At 41.2% G+C, this 19,677-nt stretch overlaps 1 protein-coding gene across 1 annotated transcript in view; it reads right to left on the bottom strand.

Annotated features, from left to right (window-relative positions):
* The window catches only part of COL24A1 (collagen, type XXIV, alpha 1), a gene marked incomplete at its 3' end in the record, with an annotated part of 122,642 nt that extends 105,191 nt beyond the window's left edge, over positions 1-17,451 (bottom strand). The window contains exons 1-7 of the mRNA XM_008947170.1: positions 17,410-17,451; positions 16,623-16,836; positions 14,920-15,065; positions 13,332-13,458; positions 6,234-6,872; positions 5,575-6,095; positions 2,855-2,950 (exon numbers count right to left, since the gene is read on the bottom strand). Coding sequence (XP_008945418.1) covers positions 2,855-2,950; positions 5,575-6,095; positions 6,234-6,872; positions 13,332-13,458; positions 14,920-15,065; positions 16,623-16,836; positions 17,410-17,451 — 1,785 coding nt within the window. The remainder of the gene's footprint in view (positions 1-2,854; positions 2,951-5,574; positions 6,096-6,233; positions 6,873-13,331; positions 13,459-14,919; positions 15,066-16,622; positions 16,837-17,409) is intronic.
* Between the last annotated feature and the right edge of the window lie 2,226 nt (positions 17,452-19,677).

The following is a 19,677-nucleotide window of genomic DNA, read 5'->3' as shown; positions in this document are numbered from 1 at the left end:
TAAATTCCAAATAATTACAGCGTAATCCTGAAATTATAAAAGTGTATGTTACTCTTCCAGAAATTTTTACTACCTTTCAAATGGTCATTGGGATGAATGTAATGCTGAACTTCCACAGACACTTTCCAGAACACTGAAGCCCTTCTACAGATAGCTGTGAACTTGCCCTACACCAGAGGTAATAAGAAGCGTTTCATTTACATGTTACAACCCCCTCAGATTTCAGATGCACAGCAGTAAATTCTGTGTTAACTAGTTAAAATCTCTGCACAGGCATATGCTGAACCTGTTGCAATTCAATACCTAAACCACGTTCACTGAAGTTTCTCTTGCAAAGCTTGTTTCTCTTTGAAAAGCATTTGACTACACCCCAACCACTCAACCTCAGCTCAACTCACTTTTTAAAGAAGAGTAAATTAAAGAAACAAATGAGTTTAATGCTTTAATGCTTGATCCACCAAATACCTAAGGCAGGAGTTCCTTCAGAAAAAAAAAAACAAAACAAAACAAACAAACAAACAGAAAACCAAACCAAACCAAAAAAAACGCACCACAACAAAACCAAACATGAACCTTTCTTGCACATCACCACCAAAATACCCGAAATACAACAGGGAAATAAACAGAAACATCAGGTTCCAAATCTCTTCAAAAAAACTCTCCACAAAAGGAAATTCCACTTCTAACACTGGTAACATCTCTTGTTCTACTGTGCAGGTGTCACTCTGATAGCTGTTTTCCTTATGTGCCATCTAAATCTCCTACTCCATCTTGCCACACTTTCTGTGAAGAAGCAACAAAATATCTTTATAATCTCTCTCTTTGCAGAACTGTAACATTTGTCCCTTTCATTACTAAACTTTCATTACTTTCACTACTAAGCACAGTTGTGTTTTAACCTTTTCTCAGAATCCTATTTCCTATAACTGTGCCACCATTACTGCAACCTTCTGCAAGCTTTCCAGTCTGTCACCATCCTTTCCAAAGCTCATCATCCAAAACTGAGGACACTTCTCTGAACTGCAGGCTCAACATACCCAAACCAGTTGAAAAAATAGCCCACCTTTGATACTCACCACTCCTGGTAATGTATCAAGCACCAGAGCGGTAAGGTGCATTTACTCTCCATTGCACTGTAACATCTCCCTGTCACTCTCATCTGTCTAACTAGCCAGTTATAGAATCATAGAACGTCTGGGCTGGAAGTGACCTCCAAAGGTCATCTAGTCCAACCCCCCTGCCATAAGCAGGGACATCTCCAACTAGATCAGGCTACTCAAAGCTTCATCCAGCCTGATCTTGAATTTCCCCTGGGATGGGGCCTCCACCACTTGTCTAGGCAACCTATTCCAGTGGTCTGTCACCCTCATACTGAAGAACTTTTTCCTAACATCTAACCTGAATCTACCCTTTTCTAGCTTAAAGCCATTACCCCTCATCCTGTCACTACAAGCCCTTGTGAACCGTCCCTCCCCTGCTTTTTGTAGGCCCCCTTCAGGTACTGGAAGGTTGTTATAAAGTTCCCCCCGGAGCCTCCTCTTCTCCAGGCTGATCAACCCCAACTCCCTCACAGCTTGTCCTCACAGGAGAGGTGCTCCAGCCCTCTGATCAGTTTTGTGGCCCTCCTCTGGACATGCTCCAACAGGTCCACGTCCTTCTTGTGCTGGGGCCTCCAGAGCTGGACACAGGACTCCCGGCGAGGTCTCACCAGGGCAGAGTAGAGGGGCAGGATCACCTCTCTCCAACTGCTGGCCACTGTCATTCTCGTCCTCTATTTGTACTTTACATTTCTGTACTATTGCACTAAGTTTCATCCCATCGGTTTTAGACCATCTGGAACTCTGATTCTGCCACAGAATTCTTCTACCTACTCCTACTGTGCTTTATGTACTTTCTTAGAGCATATGATTTCATGCATTAATTTGTGAGCAACAAGGATCCTACCAAATATAAATGTCCATCTCTATTTAATTCTTGCTTCATTTGCATTTCACTGGAAATGATAAACAAACCACACACTTCTCTTTCTAAATGCCTCAGAGCAAGTCATCACTTGTGTATGATGAACCTCCTTTCTTCACAACTGTGATAGTCTTTCCCTTTGTCTGTCAAGAATTTCCCCAACAGCCAAAGCAATGTCATCAACATCAGAGGAACATATATGGGTTTGGGTCCTGGATTAAAGCTTTTCAATATTGTTGTGCAAAAAAACCAGGGAAACTGCATCAGTTTCAAGTGAATTAAATTAAATGTTTAAATATTTAAGACAAATGTTATCTTTTTGCTACTACAAATGAAACAACAAAAATTTTAAGTTTTTATCTATCTCAGTATATACTGAGATTTCTCAGCCTTGACAGGGAAATGCAGAGCTGAAATGCATGAAAGCAATTAACTGCCCATTATATCCTCTGTGGCCAGGAAGAGCCTCAGGAAGCAATTTTGTTCAACTGAGATGTAAGCTAAGACTGAATTAAGCTGAAGTGTGAAAGGGAAGCTGACACCACTCTTACTGCTGTTAATTTATCATCACGTTTAGGACCTCTGAAGCAACCTTTCTCAGGGTTCTCACTTTCACACCTCCTGACTGGAGTAAGAGCATTCCATCCAGGTCTTAATCCTGGCTAATACAGGGCTTGCATTTCCAGTTCCTCCTGGAAGTATCTCCAGACCGTTTCTCCTTACCAAATAGACTGCCTGAAGAACACCACCTTTTAGTCTTCTACTGTTTCTCCTGCTGGCTGAGTGTCTTCATAATCCAGAAAGTTCTTCCAATAGTGGAAACTAATTCCTATCTTATTTCTCAGGGGAAGCCAAATCTGGTGCAGACAGGCCTGCAGATGCAATTACCTACCAGCAAGTAACGTAAATCAGCTCTGCAGCTCACATCAACACCTTCTTCTACCAGTGTGCGACTACGAATCACACTACTGCAAACTGCTTTAGGATTCTACAATGAATAATATCAGTGTGGAAGTTAAACTGTTCAAAATACACACCAGAGTTTTGTTTTGTTTTGTGTTTGTTTGTTTGTTTTTGTTTGTTTGTTTTTATTTTTATACAGCACCAACACCTTCTGCAACACAAAAACGAGTGGCTCATTAGATGGATGGAGCAGCCTTCTCTCTGAACTAGTAGTTCAGGAGATCACACTGTTGCACTTGAAACTCACTTTACATTTTTGGAGGGGATTTTTGTCACTGCAATTGCTAGAATTTTAAACAGGGTCTTAATAGCTCTTTTCCATATGCTCTCCATAAAACAAAGGATGAATTCTAGAACCCTGCTTTGCAGTGGTGGATTCCACAGATGTGGGATCGTGGAATATAATAGACTTAATAACACACGGCAAGAATCAATGCTGGTAGATGATTAAAAGCTAAAATGAAGCTGAGGAGTTAAAGAATCACAAAAGCCAGTTCTTGCCTGTCAACTCCAACAGAACAAACATTATGTCTATGTTGAAATTTTGAAAGAAGATTCAAAACAACCACAAAATAATGAGAAAAAAAAGGGGGGGGGGGGCGGAGCTTCATGTCAGGATTTTTTACTGCAAGGGAAGTTGTGAGTTCCTCAGTGTTGCCCTTTTATGTTCCCCAACGCTAAGGCTCTGTGAGTACTTAGGTATTGAAGTGTTAGAGCCACACATATAAAAGCTGGATTATCTCTGATCTTTGCTACATTGGCATACTAGACTGAGAAAATAAACCAAGATCGCTTTGTCAAGTGTGAGGCCAACAACAGTGGAAGGTACTCTGCCATGCAAAACCCATGGAGCACAATTCTTCACAGAAGCTTGTATGGGCGAGACCACACAGAGGCCTCTTCTCCCTTTGGCATCAACCTCTTTGGCACCACAATGCTTTAGCTTTGCCTCTGTTCTAGTGGGTGCTGCTGGCCCCTTCAGCAAAATTAGTGCCCACAAAGGTCTAGATTAACTTTCCAGGTCTGCCACAGATCTCTAAGACCTTGGGCACATTATTTACAACCCGACCTAACAAAATACTTTGGCACAATTGCTCTATATCCATTGCTACAGGCTACATCAAATACAGGGTCTGCTTTAACTGCCCTCCTATATAAGAGAAACTCCTGCATCCCCAGTCTGTAAGGCAGGCATAGAAAATGGTAACAGAGACACCCCTGAAGTCTCCAAATCAGCTATCACCTTTGACACTGAATGTATAGTGTCTGTGTTTCAAAAAAACCTCAAGAGCATTTGCTTGGAGTTTCTTAGTAATGCAAACAGCCCACAGCATTTTCAGCAACTATTTCTGTGCCAGGTGAAAAAGAATGGCTTTAACTTTCTTGGCTATAACCAACTGAAATCACTATGTACAAGCTATGTGCTAGGACTAAAAGCTTCCATTAGCAGTTACTAAACATACTATGCTCCAAAAAGAGAAATCAGCCTCACGTTGACGACTTCATAAATACTATTTTAAGAAAAAAAGACTGACTCCACATTCAAAAAAGATTAAACAAGAGCACTCCTGGACTAACATAACTTACTTGTTAACACATTTTTCAATGGTGTAACAATCCCTTTGCATCTAGATCCTGTTTAGAGTAAAAACTGAACTTTTAAATAGCTTATCAGTTGTGGACTACCTTAAGAAAAAAATATTTCGGTGCTGAAAGAATGCATGCAATAAATTTATGGACACATTCAAATATATCAGAAGCTGCTTAACATGTATCAAATTACTGTGCAGTAATAACCACACAAATGCACACAGACAAAAAAGGCGACAAGCAAGTGGGATTATGTACAGCAGGATACAGTTTAAAAAATTTTAGCCAATAACTCAAACATGCGCTATCATATTTCTCAGGCTAAGCAGGAGCTGTTGTTCTCTCTTCCTTCTCATATATTGCTCCCATTTTTATGCATTAAAAAGTTTATGAGTCTTGTGTGTACAATAAGAAAGGACAAATGGGTTCCTATTAAAAGCTCTATTGTGCATTTGCAATTGTTTCAGGGATCACTTACCCTGTGAATGGAGAAAATGCCACAAAATCTTGTAAGACTGTTCTAAAAATCATTTTACATGCAGATTTGCATGACCCTGTAACCTTGGCTTCCAAATGGTTTTACCAGTCTAGATCCTGCAACTGGTCTCTTTCTACAATTAATTTTTCTAGTATCGCTCAACTGAGAAAACTATGTCAGTCTTCCAAACAGCCTGGTTGTTCTTTTCATGGATCAGTGTCTAAATTTGCGTACCGTATGAATTTATCCTGGAATTTTATTAAGTGAGCGGTCTCCATAATTAGCAGTTACAAACATCCAGCTTCATTTCAAATTTGAAAGAAGTCTGGTTTGCCTACCACGTCACCAGAACATGAAATATCCTGAATGTCTTTGTATTCTGCCAGTAAACAAAAACATACAACACTTCCACCAAAATTACATGCGGGAAAGAGACATACTCAAGGCAGACAAACATTTGTACAGCATAGCTGGGAGAAGTTGCAGTCACAGCTTTGGCATGCTTTGTGAGGTTCCTTTCAGAGCCCCTGCTAAATGTGTGTTGCCGCATTTCAGTAAAAAGAGTAATAAAGATAACTTACAGGAGGTCCAGTTTCCCCCTTTGGACCTCTGACACTTCCCATTTCAAACATTTTGTCAAAATCTTCATAGTCATAAGCATAATTATCAATACCAATTTCATAACTGTTTTCCATGTGATATGTCTCATCAGCATCAAATGCACCTTCCTGCCCCGGACCAAGCTGATTATCCAGAGAAAGGTCAGCAGGCAAACTGTACAGGGTTGTGTTGAAGATTTGCTGCTTTTTGCTTGGCTCTCCTAAATGCTGTTTTGCTTTGTCCATTCTATTGCTTTTAGTTCTACTCTGTTTTACAGGGGAGATCAGAGAAGGATCACTTTGTATTATCACTTTGGTATTATCTGAAGTATTTGGATATGATCCTGTGAGGGTTTTAGTGATGTTTCTTTTTTCACTCATCTCCTGCTGATGAAGAAGCAGATTGACGTTCTCTTGGGGTTCTGCTTCAGGCCAACTTTCCAGCAACAGAGGTTTGGCCTCTGCAAACTCCGATGCAGAAACATTTCTTAACTCAAAGTATTCTGGCAGGAGGTGAATCTGAGCAACATTGCTAACAGGAATGTTTGAAGCTATCTTCTTCCTATAAGCTGATACATCTTCTGACTTTTTTTCCTCATCAATCATCATCTTTGAAAACAAATGAAGCCCATCTGACACACGTGGCACTCCTAGCAGAGATCGATATGTTTCAGCCTGGCGACACTGCTGTTTCACATATTTACAATAGTTTGCAGAGGCTTCTGCAGAAGGAATAATATCTAGCTGACATATAACTCCTTCAAAGCCAACAGAGTGAGAGTTCATCCTTCCCAGGGTAAATAAACCATCCAAATCAAATGTCTCCACTTTAGAAAGTACTTCCCCGCTATAGTGCTTCTTTCCACATTCAGTAAATATTGAGACAGTCTTGCCTCTAATGTCAATGGCAAATGAATGCCATTGTTTATTATGAACACCATAATCAAAGTATATGTACTGCTTTGCTCCAGTGTACACCGCTACCTTTCGTGGCAGCAGCTGGACACCAAATTGCAGTCTACTTTTGTTCCTAATACTGAAAAGGAAAGCATTATTTACTCTGTAAGAGTACAACCCAACCAATACGGTGAACTGATGCCCTAGATTTGATGGTATGACTTGAATGACTGGGGACTCAATATGTGCATCACCAGTTAGGACAACTCCTGATACGGTTAGACGAACACCCTGAGGTAACAGAGGTGATGTTGAGGGCAAGGTTGTCTCCAAGGGCTGTTGAACATCTTTCACAAGGCCAAGTTGATGAAGAACATCTATTGCTGCAAAAAGAAATAAAGGCATACTGTTTATTTCCTTTACAAGCTCTTAAATTCATATCCATATAAACAAAAGTACATAAAACATCTTAAGAAATCTCTAGTTTCCAGAGAACATATATTGCATGCAGCAAGGCCACCAAATTCCTAGCATAAGGCACATCAATCTTTCACATAAATCAAATGACTAATTCAAGCCAGAACAAAATTTCCATCTTTAAAAAACCAAAACCAAAACAAAACATACAGAAAGGCCCACATAATCCCTATTGCAGGTTAATTCATTTATGAAACTGTTAACAAAAACATTTGCCATCTTCAATCTTTTCACACCAGTCAATGAACACATTTTATTAGTTCCTTATTTATTTGGCTAATCCTGCCTACTCTTTGAGTAGATAATTGTTTTTTTTAACTTCTGCAAAAACATCCTGCAACAAAATGATGTTTTTTCTCTTTATCTGGAAAGGTTAAATGAAAGCATTTGAGGGGATGATTGCTTTGTTTTTAGGAAGGGACAAGCTATTTATAACAGTAACATCTCAGTAGAGCACCAAAAGACAGTCACTAACTCAAAGCCAACAACCAACTATATGCAGTAGAGGTAATCCTGCTGGTACCTGGGAAGAATGGTTGTGTTTCCACAAGGGAGCTCTCCTCCTGCCAAGCAGGGCCCTGTGCCATGATGGAGCTAGCTTCAAAGGGAATCACGTTCCTCAGTGGGATGACCCTTGGTTGTATGCACCTATGCCAAAGTTAGTTAAACTAAAAGAAACCAAAGATCTTTCCAAGAGAAGGTGCCACAGAACATGTAACTGTCTCCTTTCTGTCCACACCATTTACTTGTTTGGGTGGTGAAATGAACTCTACAGAAGCAAAAATAGAAAGGAACAAGAACAAAGGAAAAATGTCAGGACCAAAGGGGCAATGCTCAGATCTTCTGGCCCATCTGTCCTCCCAGAGAACACAAGGCTGCAGCTACCCAGACGAGACAGTGAATTGAGTGCACTCCAGAGCAGGAGACACTAAGGATACAGAGAAACCAGCTGTCCTACTGATTTATGTCCCATCGATTTGCCTTTGGCATATAGAAGTCTTGATAGTAGATCTTCCTACACAGGGGAATGGGCACTGGTGTTTTCAATGTTGGATTCTTTAGTCTCTTACATAATATAAGCTTTGTGCTTTAGCCCTTTCCTTAGCCAGGGCCTTGCAGTATCTCCGTCTGTTACTTGGTTAAATACCTTTACCTATGTGGGCAGAAACACAATTGTCTAGCCTCCTTATAAACTGAAATCATATCTGACCTGGGGTAAGAAATCAAAGCCAGTTTCCTCCTAAAGGAGGAATCAACAGTCAAGGATGACAAATACAAATCTGATTTAGGCATGTTGGAGCCAATGGGCTTAAACACCTCTTCCTTCAGGATTAATAAAAAGACACTTATGATGCAGCTAGAGCAGAAACACCTCTAAGGCTTGAACAGCAGCTAAACCACATATCTCCAGCAGTCTTCTGTAGGGTCATAAGTGCTGTCATGTAGACAGCACTAAGGGCACTGATTTACCTGGTAAAACTGCTCATCTGAGTGTTTGCGAAAGGTCCTACAGAGATGCTGCAGATACTGAGAGAAAATGCAGTCACAGAAATAAGATGAGAAGGTTGGGGGCTAAAACACATGACATGAGAAAAGGCTGAAGGAGCTACATTTGCATGGCCTGGAGATTACTTTGGGGTGATGTAATTACAATTGTCTGTTATCAAAACTAGGGCTACAGGGAGAACAGAGAAAAGCTGAGGAGCATCGAGCACATGCTGCAACACAAGGAATTCCAGCTCCACACAAAGAAAAAGCACTCTCACTGCAGAAGTGTTTAAGTGCTGGACGAGGGGGCCAGAGACATTGTGTCATCTCCATTCTTGAAGATTTTCAAAGCTCAGCTGGACAGTCTGAACTAACTTCAACCCTGACCCTGATTTCAGCAGGAGGTAGGACCAGGTAAGTTCAAGGTCACCCTAACCTAAATTTTATGACCTTCTGCACACGGGAAAATTGAACATTGTAGTTTTCATGAACAGCATCGCACAGAAGCACACGATATAATCTTTTTTTTTTTACCCCTTAACTGGAACGATTGGTTGGATCAAAACTTCAGTGAACTGCCTATATTAATAATTACTAGAAGTATCTAACAGTTGCCCTCATCTAATACGACTTGCTAGGAAGAGACTGGAACTTTCCATAGTATTTAGCTGAGGGCACTTTCACTATGCATGTTGTGCTTTAGATTAAGTAAGTAAAGCTATTAAATGGCATAACAAAATTTTGGAGTAATCAAGAGTTAAGGATTCTCTGCTATACTGAGAAAAGAGCAACTGAAACAAATGGATGTTCACTCTTTTAGTGGGAAAAAAGGTCTCCTTTCCCAGTCTTCCCTTCCTCTGTTTACTGAACATATTTATAGCAAATTTTAAGAACAGACAGATGTTGGCTTAGTTTCAGTGGTAAATTATGAAAAGAGCCTGAGATTTCCTTGAGCGTGGCTTACAAATTGGAACCAAAAGCATCAACCTGAATGCACTGTACACCTTGAAAATTAATTACACATCTTGTAGTGTTTCTAGTCGTGTTTGAGATTCATGGACACACCAAGATTATCCTGGCGGGTAGCCAGCACAGACAGAGGTATGGAGAAAGCATATCTTTGCAGAAAGTCGTGTGTATGCCAATTTCTCAAGATGTTTTGCCTCAGAGCAATTAATTTACTATGGCCGTATTTTTATCTGTCAAAGTGATAGCAGAGGTCAGGTTATAGCAGGGCTTCGAAGCACAATCCATCTGCTAATGAATCACCATTTTTTCTCAGGACCCCAGTCCTGCATAGTGTGCGTGTAGCTACAAAGGAGAAAGCTGCATTTGTACTGTCCTTGTGAAAGCCAGGAAGAAACAGGTCCTGAGCTTTGGGCAATGCAGAGGTCTTACACATGCAAATAATACCCCAAGACATTACTCCAGCACTCCTGTGTGCTGGCTGGGCAACCTGGCTGCACAGAGGAGAATAGCTAATCTCGTCTAAGGTTGTGCCCAGATGCCACACCCCAACCTGAAACACTTGGCAAGTACTTGTATTTTAAAATATTTGCAACTATGTATTTGTATTTTAAAATAACAATTAAAAAAATCAAAATAACAATGTATATAATCTCACCAAAAATGGAATATGAAACAAAAAGCTTAAATTGGCTTTAAAGAGTCAATTAAAAATGACCTTCAAGAGTATTGCTACTAAATCTCAAACTGCAAACAAAATTGCCAAGATTTTGGCAATTCCGATTTGAAAACAGCACATAGGTTAAAAGCTATTAAAAAAGGGAAATCATCTGAAAGCATGATAAGAAATAAGACACGCTCTCCACATCCTGCAAACAGATTTCTGCAAATAATGGCAGGTCCTGAGAAAGCCAAACAAGTAAATCCTGTGTGAAAAATGATAGCAAAAGATTAACCATCAACTAATTATTCCTTGCTGACTTACTGCCTGTTAACATTACATCAAGCCAAAAGGCTGTTCCAAACTTTTTTGGCCAGTCATTTCATTTCTGATCCAACATGCATTTTTATTTTATTTTAAGGCTTTCAGAAGCTCTTGGCAGTACACAGGGTTTTGGGAGCAGGCAACCCTCTCAACTCTTCCTCCCAGCATGACAACTACTATTTTCTTTACCTATCAGTAGCCAGTTTTCTTTATTTACCCATGTCTGCGCAACATCTGTCTTCACTTACTGTTTACTCAACCCATTAGTCCCCCAAATTGTAACAGCTCCTCTTCTTGAAGGAAAAAGGTTTTTTTGGGTTTTGGTGTCAAGTGCTTTCCTCACACATTCTGAGAGGATCTGAAGAATTCACAACCTTACTGCATCATAAGGGGAGGGAAAACCTAATATGGGCTTTGGCAAAAAAAAAAAAAAAAAATATCCAAACAGGAATTGGGGAGGGATGTCCACACCCCTCTTCTATTCAGTCTCTCTTGTTCATTTTCCACATTCCTCCATACTCATGACTACTCTGAAGGCAGGATATTTGGGGTGCTCTCTCCGTTTCAGCAATCCTAGTATACACATTAATCACCTCAACAGTATGGGTAAAGGAAAGACAAGGGTTATTCATCAGTCAGCTCCACCAGAACTGGGAGTACTTACTCATAAGACTGCTCATTTCCCAAGTGACACTGCATCTGCAATAGGGTAAATTAAGATACACCAATGCTCTCCCGGACACCAGGCCAAGTGAGTGGCAGACGAAACCCAACTCTGAGCCATACTCAGAGGACTCACACACATACTATTCCTAAATGCTGAGGCTGTATCTTTACATTTATTTCACTGAACACAAGTTATAGATTCAGTTTCCAAGAAAGTTTTATTAACAACTTAAGTGTTAACATATTCCCAATGGGCAGACATTCCTGTTCCTGGATAATCTCTAAGCACTACAAATCAATAGTGCTAGCTCTGCAGGTTGCATACTGAGACTGAAGAATACCCTCAAACTGCTTTTTAATTTTTTTTTTTTTTGGAGGAGGAGGAGGAGGAGGTTTCATCAGTCTGCTGTTCTCTGAACTGCTTTTTGCAACTTTGTTTACACACTTTATTTTAAAATAAAGTGCATGAGGGACCAAATTCATCCACAGGCAGAAATTTGAATCAAGGTTCAATGCATCATTTTGATCCCAAGCAAGCACTTCAGGAAAATGAAGTCACGTATAGCATCTGTGCACAGGGGTTGGAGAGGAGCTTCCATTCAGTAAGGCTTCTCCTATGGCTATCTAGAAATGCTGTTAAGTAATAGAGAAAACAGAAATAACAGCAACAAACAGAGTAGGAATGCTCCTTCATCTGTGGGTGAAAAATTAATCAAATATAAGCATGTCAAGACTGGAGGCTTTACCCCATTTCTGCAAAGCTCTGTGCACAGAGGTACTCTCAGTCAAGAGGCAAATAAGCCTGCACTCATTCCTCCATGTCACTGCTGCCCTGTAGACTTCACAGTCCTTGCCCGAGGTTTTGTTAGAAGAGGAATTCTCAGGCTGAGACACATGACGAGCGAGAGAAATTGTTTATTTCTTTGCAGAGGAAGAGTGTGGGTTGGGAGGATGAAGGCAACTCAAACCCTCACTGCACATCTGTCTGGCATCCCTCACCTGCTTCTGCTGCACCACCCAAGTCCAAATTGCCTCCCTCTTCCCTCTCCATCCCTGCACACCTGGAGCAGGGCAGGCCACACACACCTATGGGTGCTGCTGCTCCTCGCCTGAAAAGAACTCTGGCATTAGAAAAATCTGGGGCAATCCCATCACCACAAAAGCATATGTCCTCCACTGAGCTGAATGTGAAAAATGTATAACCAAGTTTAGCAGGCAAACAATGAGCAACTCAGGGAAGGCAAAACTATAAAGAGAGCAGGGAGGAAACAACCACCACTGCAATTGAAGAAAAAACAGGCTTTGCCTGTCACAGGGAATGATGAGAACGAAAAATGCATCCATGAGAATAATGGTGGGAGGCTGCTGAGATATCCCACTAGGCTCTAACAAAATGTTATCAGGAATGAACCTTGTTTTCACCACACAATCCATCTGTTTCTATTCAGCTGAGTATTTGCAGTTAACACACCAGCCAAGAATGACCTATTTCTTGCTTGATCTGTATGGTGAAGGAACATGGCAGAGAACTGATGCTGCCACTCTCCTGGCACATAAGAAATGACTAAATGGCACCTTAGCTTCCACCACTTTAGGACACTAGTATTCCCACAGCAATCTCTAGTGCAAGCTGCACATGTGGTGCAGTTATAACAGCTGGCAGACTAAAATCAGAAACTAAAACCAAGACAACCCTATTTCCTCACTAACATCTGCCTTTAAATGCAAAACCAAATGAATACACAATTTCACTATTTGCTTGAATGATGCCAGCCTGGACTAAGCCTTCATTATATGCAGTGGTTTGCCTGCACAGCCCTAAGTGCAAAGGTAACTCAGTCATAGCTTGCCACCCCCAAGGACACCCACTTGCAGTGAAGACACAATCAAAGCTTTTTCACTGCACAAGGCTTCTCTTTTATGAAGAGCTTGCTTAAATATGTAAGCAATTTCATAGACAGAAAATCTGAGTAATTTTCAAAAGGTCATCTTTCCCAGACTGGTTTCTTTAAACCTTTTCTGTCATCATGCTGCAGCTGGTATTTTCGTGAAGTTGCCATTAAGGAACAGAACCTAAGGTCACTAGTAACAACAGCCATTTACTCTTTTCACCTAGTAACAGATTATACAAATACCCAGTTACAAAAAAAGCATTCTTACCTTGTTTGGGTACTTGTGCAACACCCACAGCTATACATATTGTAATAAAAAGAAGAGTTTTCCTAAAAGGAAAAGAAAGAAAGAAAATGTGAGAAAACACCTGCAAATTTCAGAACTCCAAGGAACTGGAATCTTGAGTCAACATCCAAAGTCAGTGGGAGGACACCACTGGCTTCAGGAAGTCCTGGATCAAAGTCATCACACTGCACAGTAACTTTCCACTGATGCTGAGAAGGCATTTTACACAAAGATCAAGGATTATGTATGCCTTCATATGTAGTACATATAGTTTATTAATAAAAGCCAGTGTAAAAGAACTGCATCTGGTTTAAATTTTCTTGCAGCAGTCTTCAAATATGAGTGCTGCTATGTAGTAAATTTCTTCCTGGCAAGGGGGAAAAAAAAATGTTACTGTACAGAAACTACAAAATAAATGACAAGTTAATGCTTGTAGACATCATTAGATACTTTTGACGTGCCATTGCTCTTGTCACTATATCACATCATTTTACCTTAGTGAAAATGTTGTGTCACACTTTTGTTCCTGTATTATAAAATTTTGTCATGTTACAAACAAGACATGCTCTTCACAATGTAAAATTATCCCATCACAGTTTGACTTAAAACTTCATGCTCAGATAAAAGAGTGCCATACTGATAGGTTATTATAGGCTCACCAACTGCCATGCACATAAGGCTGATATAGATTATGTGCTCAAAATTTGCTTTCAATGAGAAGTGTTGGATGTTTGGTAAAGAATACATTTTTACCATGGTTATAAACACACCGCTGGTTTTGAATCAATTGTACTATTAGGCAGATTAGCATCTAATCACACTCTTATCAGAGACTGAATCTTTCAATAAATGAGAAATATATTTTCTGTTAATTTTGGATGTAACAACCACAGTAACCTGTATCTATTTAGTTCTAAATAAATATCTACAAAATATCAGAAATATAGTTCTGGTGTTAATAACTCTCACACAAGCCCCAGCTCAACCCTCTTGCTCATTAACATATGTAACTTTACTGATTTTTCATAATATTAAATCCTAGATTGACTAAAAGTGTTCGCTGAACCATGCCACAGAACACTTGAGTATCTGAAATAAAGAGTATTTGGAAGTAACAGAGTTGCAACTATGCACTTGTAACTTCATGTGATGTAACTTTGCCAGTTAATTCGTCAGGTTTGCACAGTAAAAAAGTCATGGGAAGAAAATCCTACCACATTATACAAGAATTTATGGGTCAAACAGCAATAATAGATAAGTTCCTTCCACTGAGTGTTCACCCCCAGGTTACCTTCAGTTCAGAAGATAATATATGCATAAAACAAGTATTAGTAATGCTAAAATTTACAAGACATTATGACATGTTTTAAATCTTTATATATACATATGTACATACACACACACATATAGAGAGTATTTAGTGAAAAATCTTAATGTTTCTATCTGGGGTTTGTAATTCAAACATGCCAGAAATATCCAAGTGCAATCACAGAGTAAAAGTCTGGTTTTATCAATTTGCTTAGTGAAACAAAGGGGAAAAAGAATCAAAATTCATTGATTTAGCAGAGCATGGTTTTGACTACTTAAGCTGCTTCCTCTTAGGCAAATTTACTGTGTGGTTTCACCCCAGTTTTCAAATCAAGTCCTCCTCAGGGGAAGGGGGTACTCACAGCTGGTGCCACTGCTTCTTGTGGCCCTCCTCTCCAGCCCAGTCCAACCCAGGCAGCCCAGCCCTTGATAGGCACTTGCCAACCAAAGCCCACGGGTTGAGCCTTCTCCCAGTCCCCGTTATGAGAAAAGTCACTCGTGGCAAATGCTGGGAGGAGAAATGAAGGATTATAGACCCAACCAGGTCCCGTTCCTTACGGGTATCTTGGTTCAAATGGTAATTAAAAACTGCACTATCCACCACCACCATCCACCCAATCAGCAGCCTGAACTGTACTCACAAATTGCCACACTGATTTTCAGGTCAAGCACTTATTTAAACAGGATTTCAAATTATGGGGGCAGGGAAGGGAAGCTTTATAAAATTAGACTAAACATATTTTTCCTGCTATGATGTATTTTAAGGAGTCTCCCTGCGGCATTATTCAAAACATCTGCTCAAAGTTTTCAAAGCAAATAAGTGGGATGGATCTTGAACAAAATTAAGTCCATTGGTTATATACCTCCATGTGGATTTGAATATTGTGAGAGCTTAAGTTTTGGCAATTGGAACAAATTAATAATTCAAAGAACAGTAGGGCATGATAATGGTAATATTTTGTCATTGGTATTGCCACTGTAAAACTGCAAATACATCATGGCTTTTAGAAGAAAATGCACAGCATGTACAGAATATTCCAAAATACGCATCATTGCTCCAGTTCTGATCACAGAAGAGGAGTGGGGTGAAAACTACGCCTTACAAATCCCAACATGCTTGTGAGGGCACGTTTTTCAATTAACCTCTGCAGTCCTTAGCTGTTCCTCTCTTCAGGCTTTCTCCTGCTACAGCCTTGAAATATCTACTGAAGTACTTCTGCCTCTAAAAAACCTAATACAGACTGTTGTCTAAACAGCAGGTCAGCTATGGGACACTCACTTCATTTTTGGGGTGGGGGGTTTGACTCTGAAGACTGGAATTCAAGTTCATAGTTTGTGTCACACAGTGCATCATCTTTTGATCTAATGAGAAGCTCAGTGATGGGAGATACCTGTGTTAGGAAGAAAGTCTGTGCACTATCCTGTATCAGCTAAAACTCAGGACAAATGTTTATTTGACTTTCATGGGTGCAAAACAGACCTGCAATTAAAAAAAGCGTAAGACGTTTTAGTTAACTCCAAAATCAGGAGGCTCAAAGAACCCCAGTCAAAAAAAAATGCAGAGATGACTCTTCTTAATACTACCAAAGCCTCTTCCACAACGTCACCCAGAGATGATCTGTGTGTCAGGTATCTCCCTCTGTCATCTCCTAGCAAATGTTGTAGGAAGGCAAGAAATTCCAAAGTGCTCCCAGGGCAGTAAATTAACAGGGCTGTAACTGGATATACAGAAACATTTAGTGAGAGGTAAAGACAAATGTCTGGCTCACACAGCACTCTCCAGCTAATGTCAAGAACAGACAAGTGATCAGCTAAGAGAAAAAACAGGGACCAGGGACAACTACAGGGCTGGAGGTCCTCTAATGCATGGGAAAAGTTAGTCTTCCTTCCACCTTTTTTTCACAAGGAAAACTTTTTGTAAATGAAACCATGTGCAATCTAAAGTGAGGCTGTGCAAGGGAGCCCTGTGTGGCCAAAGATGGGGAAAGAAAAAAAAAAAAAGGAATTCCGTCTTTCTGATAGAATCCATTTGTATAAACTCTCCCCTCTGGGTCAAGTTCACTACTCTTTGCATTTGCAGCTTTTAAGCTGCAGAGCAGCCAGTTCTCAAGCTCCATTCTGACACCAGCACTGCCACTAAGCCACCAGGCTCCTTGCTGTACAATGCATGTGTGGCTTGATCCACTGTCTGCCACAGCTGCAAGGACTACAACGAGCAGCATGCAGAGACCCTGGAGAGCATGTCTTAGCTGAGCCCACAGCTCTTGGGGAGACTTGTCCTGTTGGGACACCACATTCCAACAGAAAAGTGCAAAAGCATGTGGCAGGGGAACTCCAGCTGACTCAAATGTTGGCTGTTTTTCCACTTCAAACATCACATATGAAGCTGTTCCAACACCTCTCATCTATGTTCTGTCCTAGAGTCCAGGCACCTCTAGAGCTTTCATCCTCTCTCCTATTTTCTGTGTACACACAAGCTAAAGGCAACTACATAACTGCTTGGAGGAAAGCACTATCAAATGTGATTGAGCTATTCTACCACTTAAAATAGAGCTTATCTTTCTGACAGTCTTTGGCATCTTGTGGCTGTTTGCCTCTCCCTACAAGTGGACAGCAACTACCCTTGTTTTTTGTTTGTTTGTTTAGGTTATTTTTCCCATTTATGGTGACAGATAAGGAAATGGGTAAGTTTCAAAGCAAGCTGTGGCAATTGATGAAGTATCCTCTTCCTTCCAGGTTAGTTTCCTACACCTCAAGTTCATAGGGAGAAGTATCCCTAGCTGGCTGCTAGAGAAGGCAGCAAAACCTGTTCCCAGTGTAACTGGCACAGATGCATTCAACCCTGCACTCACCAGTGATGATGGCTGAAATACCCGCACCTGTCCCACATGCATTGCTTCACTGGATCTCCTCTGAGAGCTGATGAAGAGAGTGGTTCAGTTTGTGTCCACAAAGCCTGAGAAGGGCTTCAGAAAAAGTAACAGTACCTTGTGGAAAGAGATGGCCTCTCAAAGACCCCAGCTGTGAACAACCTTATCTTTCTGAAAAGAAAGATAGCTTCCTTTGCTGCTATAAGGATATTGGACAGCAGGTTCAGCACTGCTTCCCAAGTTTCAAGAGACCTACCATCAACATGTCTTGAGGGGACACAACAGCCTCCAAAGCCTCTCCTGGGTGACAGCTGCATGCCCTTTGGGCATGAACGCCACTGTGCACCTAATACCTGAGCGGGAAGTTCCTTTGCTGCAAGTTCACTATTTGAAAGAAGGGAGAAGGGGAAAGACACAAGATAAGGTGAGAGGCAGAGGATCAAAAGATGTATTGCCTTTTTCTTCTGAGGAGCAGGACCCTAACAGGAGTCCTACAACAATGCTGTGGTTCAGAGAAAGGAAACTCCCTGCCTGGTGGCCCAGACATTCTCTGGACAGCACTTGTCTTAAGATGAGATACTACCACATCCAGAAAACAGTCAACCCTGTTAGTAATTCTAAAAGAAGAAAAATTAGTGAAAAAGATGTAATTTTAGAACTCATTTATGAGTATGTCCCCAGTTTCTCATGCTAGTTCTCTCATCTAGGTAACTTACACTAAGTGTTTTCCCCTGTATTAAGGCAAAAGTACACAGCTCAAATTCCCACTCCTGACAAATACTCTTTTCTTTCAGGATCTGCCTCTGTATATGTTGTAGAACACTCTTCAAACATTCTACAACTCAGAGCTTACAAGAGACAAGGATAACACAAGCCTGTTCATATTTTAAAATTAAATATTCCACCAACAAATTTGGTGAGAGATTTAGGAATCATGCAGCTGTAGGAGGGTTGTTTTTTTAATTATTTAATCTGCAGAGACACCCCTACACAAGTAGCAGCTCTGACTTAATGTCATTTCCACGGAAACATGGTCCAGGTTGTAAGGGATTGACTGGTTTGATACACGCTAACGAAACCTGATCCTTTTGCAAATAATTTCTGTTTTCTGAACACTTGCAAGCAACCAGATTGCTTTCTCTCTAGTCAAATAAGTTAGGTAAACAAGACAGCTTCAGAATGTATATATATTTATCTATATGCTTCTACCTCAGACTTTGAACTTGGGTAAACTGCATCTTTGCAGTTTTTACTTTACAGTAACTCAATTTATGTTTCTCTATCAGCAGTATCCCTTTACAGATACCTGATAAAACACCCTTGTAAATTCTACTCCAGTGATTCCTGAAGAAGTCCCACAGACACAGCCACTAAACACAACGCTCCTGAGGACGCCACCTTCAGAGAGCCACACAACTATTCATAAGCATTCAAGCACACCCCGATTACACACCAGGCACACCTCAGCAGTGTAATTCTCACTATAACACAAGACAAATCCTTCTCTGTTGCACAGGGACTTTTCGGTAAAGTTAATTTAGGCCACTGTCAGCATGAAATAAGCACCTTACAACAGGACACACATACTGGTAAGCTCCATAACAACCTTACAGCTATCAAAAGTTCACGATCATCTTGTCCGTACTGGTTTTGGGCAAACTACAGAGGAGAGCAGAGCTCTACTATCGCAGATGATGATGCATCAGAAACATGCCAGCCTACTGCAGAAGCACACAAACACACGGGACCACATCTGATAATCTGTTGTTAAGCCTCAGCTCCTAGACGTAAATTCAGCAGGTTTTATTTGTTTGCTCTGCTTTAGTAGCTAGATGCCAAAAGGAAAAACAAGCAACCGGGTTACTTGTAGGTGCACGCTCTCCCCAGTATCCCCACTCCCTCCTAGGGAGCTGGGGTGCACCGATTGTCCCCGCTCTCCGGGGGGCTCACACACACGGCTCTGCAGAGCCAGGCTGCCTACCGGGGCGTCGGTCTGGACGAGGGAGGGTGCTGGACGGGACCGGGAACGTCAAGAAAAGGATAAGGGAGCGGTGAGAGGAGGGAGAGCACGGAGGGAGCAGGCGCCCCGGCACAGGCGGGCTCAGTGCGGGGAGCCGGCATCCCGGGGCGACCCGAGTCCTCCGGGGTTACGAACGGAGCTCAGAGGGTTGGGGGGAGAGCACACCGGGGTCGCAGTCCTCTGCCCCGGGAAGGCACATCCAGCTGCAGCAGCCCTCCCCGCGGCCGAGC

Source organism: Merops nubicus, unplaced genomic scaffold, assembly GCF_000691845.1.
Source record: "Merops nubicus isolate BGI_N331 unplaced genomic scaffold, ASM69184v1 scaffold8809, whole genome shotgun sequence".
NCBI classification, from domain to species: Eukaryota; Metazoa; Chordata; class Aves; order Coraciiformes; family Meropidae; genus Merops; species Merops nubicus.
This window is presented reverse-complemented; position numbering and strand designations above follow the sequence as displayed.